Source organism: Salvia hispanica, chromosome 3 (genome assembly GCF_023119035.1).
Source record: "Salvia hispanica cultivar TCC Black 2014 chromosome 3, UniMelb_Shisp_WGS_1.0, whole genome shotgun sequence".
Taxonomy (NCBI): Eukaryota; Viridiplantae; Streptophyta; class Magnoliopsida; order Lamiales; family Lamiaceae; genus Salvia; species Salvia hispanica.
The window spans coordinates 33373698-33383595 of NC_062967.1; the positions used below are offsets into that span (position 1 = coordinate 33373698).

Consider the following 9898-nt stretch of genomic DNA (forward strand, 5'->3'; position numbering starts at 1 on the left):
TGCAAGGTTAGAAAAAAAGGTAGCACAAGGATTTTACCTACATATAATTAATTTGTTAAATACATGTAGTAGAGACAAGAGACATAGTATTAATATATTCTCATTTTTATAGGAAAAGGGAAAAACATATGCTAACCAGTTTTCTAACACTGCTCTCTATTTCTTGGAAAAGGAGACATCAACTCTGCAACTGTTTTGGAGAATAATGGTGTTTATATAATTTGATCTCATATCTTATTCTATCAAAAATTAAATATTTAATACATGAACATCTATATTAGTGAATTATAGCTTTAGCACAAAAAAAGAAAAAAAGAAATAAGGGTGGCATGTAGCGTAGTGCCAATCTTTTATATTTTGGTAAAAGTAATTATAAATGAAATAACAAAATAGAACTTATAGAAAACGTATCCGAATATAAAAAATACAAAAAGTAGCAAAAAATAGGTGCCCAATGTTCTAAAAAGTTGTGGGCCCCGGGCTGTTGCCTCCAGGCCCATCAAACGCCCCCAACCAAGCAAAAAAAAACGTATACCCTCAGTTTTTTGATTAATTATCCTAATCCTCAATAATATTAAGAAAATTAAAAAGTTAACTTACTATTTTATCATAATAAAAATATATATACAAAATTTTGAAAGCATAAAATAAATATAAAATGAAAAACATAACATAATCACATTCTCAAGTTTTGTAATGTGTTATTCTCCAAGTAGCGTATGCGGTAAGCAATTTTTTTTGTCAATTCAATTTATCTGCAGTTAGAGTCTCATTTTGGTAAACAGACTCTATATTTCAGTAACTCGTCTCAATTATATTTTGTTATAAAATACTCCTTCCGTCTTATAGAAATAGGTTATTTGGTATGAACACGAATTTTAATGCATAATTAGTAAAGTAAGAGAAAAAGAGAAAAAAGTAATTGAAATTGTGTAGTGAATAGTGCGGTCTATAAATAATGAAGTAGTAAAAGAGAGTGAGAAAAATGTTACTATAAATGAATATGAACTATTTGTATGAGATAGACGAATAAAGAAATATAGCCAATTTGTATGGGACGGAAAGAAGTATATTAACAGTTGAGTTGCATTACGTAAACTTTTTGAACCTCATATTAATCCGATACATTGTTGTGCTGGGTTTTGAGCTGGAAAATAGAGTAGTGAATAGGAGAGAGAGGGAGGAGAGTGGCCCCATGATGTTTTGGGAGTATTAAGACAAGATTAAGAGAAGTGGGGTAGTGATGGTTTGGGACAAGCAAGGCACATCCCCCCGCTAACACAGCAAAAAGGGAGCAATAAAATAGACACCCTTGTTCCCATGTGCATCAATTTAAGAGCATCCTTCCAAAACACAACTCCTCCCTTGCCTCCTTATTTCATCAAACTAACCACTCTCCTCCAAACACCCCGACCTCCTCATCTTCCTCTTCCTCCTCCTCGTCTTTCCAATCCAACTATTCAATCACCCCGTTGAAAAATTTTTCAAATCAAACACCATACATATGCGGATTTTTTTTGAAAAAAATATAGTACTAATTTATTTGTAGGCTTCACGCGTAAACATTATTGAAGAAATGGGGGCAGATTTGCGTGACATATATAATAGAAAAAAAGTGGGGAGGGGATTGATATTGATTAGGTTTGAAATCATAATTTTGTGAAACACATAAATAAATAGGAATATATCAAATCAATTGAAATGGATAATTTGTAGTAATAATCTAAATTTCCTGTCATTATATTACCTAAAACGTCGTGGAGACCCCCTAATATAAACTAGGGTCAAACATGCATGTGCCTCTTCCATTATTTCCTCCCCAAAATATGTCACAAGATAATTTTGTATAGAATAATATAAAAAGATTGCATCATCTTTTTTTCATTTTAAAATATGAAAGAAGAACACAGCAGAAAAAAAGGAGGCCAAAATTAAGCATGAAATTTCAATTTCCAAATAATTTGAGTGTAACATATGGAGTACATTCATAGCAAGGCATGGTATCTATTTGGTGGGAAAATTAAAGGCTTTTCAGGTTGGCCAAAGTGTTGTTTCTGGACACATGACATGATCAGAGCAATGGCCACAGCCTAATATTAATGTATGTCTCATAAATGAAATTCTCATTTATGATCACTGTTTTCTCAACCCTCTCTTCTCCACAATTCCCAAACTCCTCTCGTTAAATCAGTAAATTAGAAATCAAGAAAAGTCTGGTAAGGCCAATCTCGTCTTTCCATTCCCATTGAGTAGGACTGACTCGATTGACATCCCTACTAGAAAGTTCTCCCCGGCCAAGGCAAGGCAGGGGCAGTGTTGTCATTGGAAAGAATTAATATAGAATGAGGACACCTCACTTTCATTAATTTCATTTGCTCTCTCAACTAGTTGACCTTAAATTCTTTTAGGTTGCTTCTCCCCTCTGCCTGTTTAAGCCCATCTTCATCCTGTTGTCCTACACAACAGACAAGAAACCTCTACTTTCTCTTCTCTGTATAAAAACAAACACAATCCATCCAGCCACCAAAACAATATTCTCTCTCAACCAACACTTGAGAAAAATGGAAGATAGCCACTTCCATATGCTATGGCTTCTTCTCATCTCATACATTCTGATTGTGGTGGTGCTCAAAGCTGTGGTTCATCTGTGGTGGGCACCAAGGAGAGTTGAGAATTTCTTCATGAAACAAGGAATCAAAGGCCCCAAATACCAGCTCTTCTTGGGGAATTTGAAGGAATTAGCCAGCTTGAATATGATGGCTTCTGCTCAATCCATGCCCCCTCTCTCACACAATATTCTCCCTAGAGTCCTCTCTTTCTACCATCATTGGAAGAAGATATATGGTATGCTTATGCTTCTCAAATTCACATGTTACATATACATATACATACACCTTTTTTTCAAAATGCATACACACAAATAAGTTGGTGTGAGCTGTGAGGAACATTGTTTGTGTGTTTGTGTAGGGTCTACACTATCCATTGCCTTGGAGTAATGTGATTTAAATTTTCACCTTTAGTTCACCTCCTCCATGCAGGCTCCATGTTCCTAGTGTGGTTTGGGCCAACAGCAAGGCTGACAGTGTCTGATCCAGCCCTAATTAGAGAGATCTTCATCTTGAAATCAGAGGTGTTTGAGAAGAATGAGTCACCACCACTGGTTAGGAAAATTGAAGGTGATGGCTTGCTCAGCCTCAAGGGGGAGAAATGGTCTCACCACAGGAAGATCATCCAGCCAGCTTTCCACACTGAAAATCTCAAGGTATAGATAGCAATTAAATTTGGATTTAAAAAATAATGAATTAATTTGGTAAAATGAAATGTTTGGCAGCTGATGATGCCAATGATGGGGAAGAGCATGGAAGCAGCCATGATGCAATGGAATGAGGAAATGAGCAATGGTGGGAAAGTGGAAGTGGATGTATCAGATTGGTTTGAGAAAGTGGTTGAGGATGTGATCACAAGAGCCACTTTTGGGAGAAGCTATGAGGAAGGAAAGGCCATTTTTGAGCTGCAATCTCAGCAGATGGAACATGCCACTGAGGCCTATCAGAAAGTCTTCATCCCTGGGTACAGGTAAATTGCCAAGATCGATAAATCAAATGGGATAGTAAGTGAAAATCTCGTTCTATTTTGATCAGATTCTTGCCGACGAAAAAGAACAGAATATCTTGGAGACTGGAAAAGGAAATAAGGAAATCGCTGGTGAAGCTGATCGAAGGAAGGAGGAGGTGTGAGGGGGTGTCAGAGTCAGACGAATGTCCGAACGATTTATTGCAGGTGATGATAAAGGCGAGCGAGAGGGACGGCGACGGAGAGGAATCGGCGGTGGCGATGACGGCGAGCGACGTGGTGGAGGAGTGCAAGACGATATTCTTCGCCGGAAAGCACACCACGGCCAATCTGCTGACGTGGACCACGCTGCTGCTGGCCATGCATCCCCAGTGGCAGGAACAGGCACGTGAGGAGGTCCTCAGGGTGTGCGGATCACGTGATTGCCCTACCAAGGATGATCTCCCCAAGCTCAAAACGGTATTATTATTTATTATTAATTCCCTTTTCTTTCTTGGTCCCCTCTTCAATTCCTCTCATTACTGTCAAATATCTGCCTTGATTATTGTGTCTTTTTGAGTTCACAAAAAATTACGTAGTTGATTAATTAGAATGTCCAACACCAAATCTTGGGTTTAAACTTTCCATTTCTTTACTGTCCTACACAACACACACATTTCACAAAAATTCCCACCTCCAACCACGCCTCTTCACGCCTACCTATAAAGCGCACCTACTGCTATTACATTACTTAATTCGCCCTTCATTATTCAACATTACTTTAGTTTCACAGATATAATCACAAAATTACCATTTTACTTATATCCACCAAATCTAAATTCTATAATAATTAGTAACTTATAGTAGTAATTGCTGACATTGCCGTTAATGGACACACTAAGAATGGAATACGAGATTAAGCCCACAACAATTTCTTTTTTATTATTTTGATATTTTTAAATTTGCGAAAATTATCAGAAAGAAATTATTAATCTGATCTCTTGAAAAATTTAAAAATAGTTGAGGTACATCAACATTTTTTTTTTCTCTGCATCCACCATTGGCATTAAGAGCGGACACACACTAGAAAAAAATATTGTAGGAACTATATTCCTTTAAGTTGTCTAGTATTTAATATTTTTAGATGAGTGTTAGATAAAGGATAGGGAGTTTTGTATGATACTCCAGTTTACATAAAATTTAGTTAAATTTAAAGTCTTTATAAAAGAAAATATGATTTATAGGTGCTTAACCAATTAGCCCCTTTGATGTTAAGATAAGACATTCTCCACTCACATATCTCAATCACTTTTTATTTAAATTCGTATTGCACAAATTTGTGTAGTGAATGAAGGGAGTAACATAATAATTCAAGTCATAGTTCCTAATAATGTATATAATTGAAACTATTTTATTTGATTCATATCCAAGTAGTACTAATGATCAAAATCAAATGCATTTTGATAAAATGTAAAATAAATGGATCTAATCTGGTGGTTGATGGTGCAGCTGGGAATGATCCTAAACGAATCACTGCGGTTGTACCCGCCAGCAGTGGCAATAATCAGACGCGCGAAGCGGGATATGCAGCTGGGTGGGCTCCACATCCCCCGCTCCACGGAGCTCCTGATCCCAATCCTAGCCGTCCATCACGACCCGACCCTGTGGCGCCACGACCCGCACGAGTTCAACCCGGCCCGCTTCTCCAAGGGCGTCGCGCACGCCACCACCCACCCCATGGCCTACATGCCCTTCGGCCTCGGCGCCCGCCGCTGCGTCGGCCAGAACCTCGCCATCTTCCAAGCCAAGCTCGCCGTCGCCATGATCCTCCAGCGCTTCTCCTTCCACCTCGCGCCCACCTACCAGCACGCGCCCTCCGTGCTCATGCTTTTGCACCCGCAGCACGGCGCGCCCGTCGTCTTCACTAAATTATAATAATACTAGCAATTTTTTTATTTATTAGTAAAAAAGTATTGTTATTATTATGAAGAAAAAAAAAAGAATTTTCCGCCAATTAGGGGGGTTTTAATTTCTTCTAACTTGGGATGGGGAGTGTTTGGTAGGATTTCATCTAACCCTTTTTCACGTGTTAATTAGCTCATCAGCCCTCTAATTTACTAGGGTGATCGGCTAATTAAGTTGGTGTTAATTAGGTCATTTTGTCAAGGATTGATGGAGTGATCAAGAAAATCTATATATATGTATCTTCTCTATCTTTTGTATTTCGAATATGTAAATTCTTGGTTGTACACATCTTGATTTTTGGTTATTATATTGGCATTTGAGATGTCTGCATTTTCATTTCTTTTAGGTACAGATATTTGGACGCTCTAGCTAGTTATCATTTCAATGGGATATTGGAGGATTTTATTAAAAAATAATCCAATAATCACTAGTAAAAATTAAATGATGCGAATATATAATATATTAACACGTAATATATGTTTGCTATTATGAGTTTGTGATTGATCAAACTAAGTACTACTATCATAATAAGTTCAACTTACTAAATTTTTATTCCCGTAATCATACCTTTGAAGGAGTACATAGTAGTCCATATAGTTATGATGTTACTAGAATTTAATCTTTTTAATTAAAAAAAAGACTAATAACTTCATATTCTTGATTTTTTTTATTGTGGGCCCAGTGGCCCCACTACCATCCTTCTAGGTTCGTCATTTTGCCATGAGTCATAAACTATTAAAAGAATGTTGGAATTTAAAACTTATAAAAAAAAAAAAAAAAAGTGAGCCTAATTTATGATTTCTATTCCTCACGAAGAATGAGATTTAAATAAAATGAAAATGAAATATAAAATGCTAACATGTACTACTAAACTAGTTGTGTTTAAAAATAGTATGTAGTGTATTACACTTCATACCCTTTGAGGTTATTGACAATTCAAACAAAAAAAAAGGAAATGAAATCAAATTAGTACTACATAAATAGTTCAAAATAATGACTGGTGTCTCTATTTCTTTTCCTCTATGAAGTGTCCTTGCTGTCAAGACTATTTCTTGAAGTCTAGAAATCATATTCTTGGATCTGCCTATATTGTATAGCATGAATAAAGAATACGAATACAGCTATAATGCCTATAAATATAACTTAGAATCACAGTTTTGTACTAGTATTTATGAATAGCTGTTGAAGTGTCCCTTTTGTACTAATCTTTGCTTCCATTGCAGTTTATTTTAATTACATTTCATTTTTTTCTTCCAGAGTTTGCTTAAAATTGTGCAATTTAAATTACATTAGGCTTGCTTGTCGGAGCAATCACAAGGTCTTTCAAATAATTTTGCTGGTGTAAAAGTCAGTTGATGTATAGACAATTAAATAAGGAATTTATGATCTAATGAGATCTCAATTTTGGAATAGAAATTCAACTTCTTTTATGGAGTCTTGTCTTGGTTTCAATATTTTTCTCTTCGTCACACCCTTTAGTATGATGATGTCACAATCTATAATATATATTGCTACTACTGTAGTAAATTAGCTAAATCACCTTTGCTTTGTATGTTATGTTAAGATTTTCTATCTTTAGATAGCTATATCTTTAGTTCGCTTGATTGGTGGATATTTTGGCATGCATAATGTGATGTTTCTTAGCTGAATCCGATAGTGCTATGTTGTGATTTTTTTTCCTTCATGCTTACCTTCTTCTAGGGGGTCATGTTCTAGTTTCAATGCTTTAATTTTGTCTCTACATTCATCAATTTTTTTATTTTAAAAGTATTTTTTGTGGTTGTTTGTTTATTTCTTTATTTTGAGCTTTCTATTCACCATTAGAGGAATTTTACTTCATCATAAAAATACAACAAGAGGTCTGGTAGAGAATTTTAGATATTTATGGAATAAATTCTCCTCTAATTTCACATAGAATGAAGAATCACCATAAGGTGATAATGATATTCGATATAATATATTAGTAGAATATTATGTGGCACTAATATGATAAAAATGAGTGATCATGTGTTATACACATGCACCTTATAATAATGAAACACAATAATATACTCAAAGTTGAAAATCCAACTAAATTAGGTATTTTGCAATATTGTGTCTATACAACACGCATTGACTTATCATGATCGGATTAGATGTATTGTTGTCATATCCTGTGGCATACTACCAACATGCAATAATACAAACCAATGGTTCAATAATTAAAAATTTTACTTCAGAGCTCAGTTTTTTGTTTTATTCGATTTTACATTATTTTGTTCAGAAGAATCCTGGCACACAATGTAAGTATTTTATAAAGATTTTATCATTTCCATAAATGATTAAAAAACACATACAAATATACCAATATAGTATGTGTATGTGCCGAATTTTGCAAATTTTGATATGCAACGATTATCTTATTTACCGGAAAAATAGATGCACAGACAGCCTGTCTAAAGAATATATACAATTTATAATTGGTATTTACATAAATATCGTGGCATTAATTAAGCAATAATTGATCAATAATTTGTTGCAAGGAATTTATCGCCAATAATGCATTACTCATTAGAGTGAAAAACATGGGTAGTTGACTCTAATTAATTTATTTCAACTGTATGCTGAGTTATTAATTGTTATATCATGGAATAAATACTATTAAATGAGGTTCTGAAATTATAAATTAAATTCGGTTTCCCTCATAGGAACAATTATATTACTTCTTTTGATTAGTTTTGATCTTGTCTTGCAGAAGAAATTATGCTTCTTTCATGAATACTTTAACTATTCTCCTCCAACGCTACATATATTTTGCTTAATTACATATTATTATTATTATTTTAAAAGGACAATGATGATATCTTATTTAGTCCGTCGACATTATTCAAATTATACTACTAATTTTCTTCACTATTTATATTTGAGGTAATTTATAGGGTGGACTTGGAGGGAATACATCTTACCAATAATAACGGTCTTTTATATGCCAAATTCGGAATATTCATTTTGGATTAGAGGATTTAATTTGGATTTGAATAAATTTCTTTGTAGAATCTTTTTGCTTTAAAGAAATTGAACCACATACAGAATCTGAGAATAGGAATCTTGAATACTTTACCAAGTCACATTTACTGCCAACCAAAAGAAAATATTACTAGTGATTTTACATTCCTCGAATTTTTCTACGAAATTCTTTTTGTATTTAATACTCCATGAAATTTACTTTCTTGAAATTTCCCTTTCAGAATCATCCATGCATTTATTTATTTGTTCTGTGTTCTCCCAAAATTATAATTCACACAAAGCATAATTTAATATGCAATCATTTACACACAAATATTATTTAATAAGTGAAGACTTATTTATTTGTGCATAAAAATATCAAGAGACAAATCCCAGTTATAGTGCGATCGAGGTCGGCCAAATGTAGCACAATCCGATCGAAGTCAATCAATTTCTAAATAAAGAGGGTAAAAATCATCATTCTAATTATTTTCCTAATCGGATTCTGCTATTATTGTTATTAATATTAATATTTATTGTTATCGCATTGCTACACACCCACTCTCTCAGTTTTGATCTTGTCTCAACAATGTTAATATTAATATGTCATTGTAGTTATAAGTTACTAAGCAATTTCTTGGAAAGTCGAGTTCCTTATTTAATTTTATCTCAACAATGTTTTTGTATGAACAGAAAAGTTTTATAAGGCATCCCTCTTAGTTTTACCCTAAAGTAAAAAAAAAACTTCTACTAATAATTTTATTTAATGAGCTTAGCAGGTGGTTATTTTCTTTTTCATTTAGACACAATAACTGTATTATGGTCCAATAATTCGACCGTGGGCCTAGTGATTAGTAACTTGTAAATCATACATACGGCCCAATAATTAGTGTTGCACAATCAAACTTTTACGGACACTCGTGAACAAATATTACTCCCTCCAATCCTCGTTAACAGAGGCATTTATTTTCGATACCTAAGAATAGTGGGTTAAATTAATAATGAACAAAGTAGAATAAATAAAAGAGAATAAATAAAAGAGACAGAAGAGAGAATAAAGTAAAAGAGAGAATTATTTTTTATCAAATATATAAATGATGACTTAATTAACTTGGAATTTCTCAAAATATAAAAATGACTCTATTAACATGGAACGAAGGGAATATACTTTGACTCGATATACTCCCTCTAATTAAGTTAATATAAAACTTTTGGGCACGAAGATTAAGGAATTGTATTGAATAAATTAAATGAATGTAAAATAAATAGGAAATGGAAGAAAATAGGAAGATGAAGAGAAAATAAAATAAATGATGCAATAAAGGAAGATTGGTTGGATATTTTTTTTAGAGTGAATTACGTAAATGGTACCTGATCTTTCACTTTCGCACATAAA

General features: G+C 33.8%; 1 protein-coding gene across 1 annotated transcript; it reads left to right on the top strand.

Moving 5' to 3' along the window:
- The first annotated feature begins 2346 nt into the window (after positions 1–2346).
- Positions 2347–5847, top strand: LOC125211661 (cytochrome P450 734A1-like). The gene is made up of 5 exons (XM_048111553.1): positions 2347–2844; positions 3039–3262; positions 3332–3576; positions 3642–4032; positions 5062–5847. Exons 1-5 carry the CDS (start codon positions 2562–2564, stop codon positions 5485–5487), a joined length of 1569 nt encoding a protein of 522 aa, XP_047967510.1. The 5' UTR covers positions 2347–2561; the 3' UTR covers positions 5488–5847.
- Positions 5848–9898: the final 4051 nt, after the last annotated feature.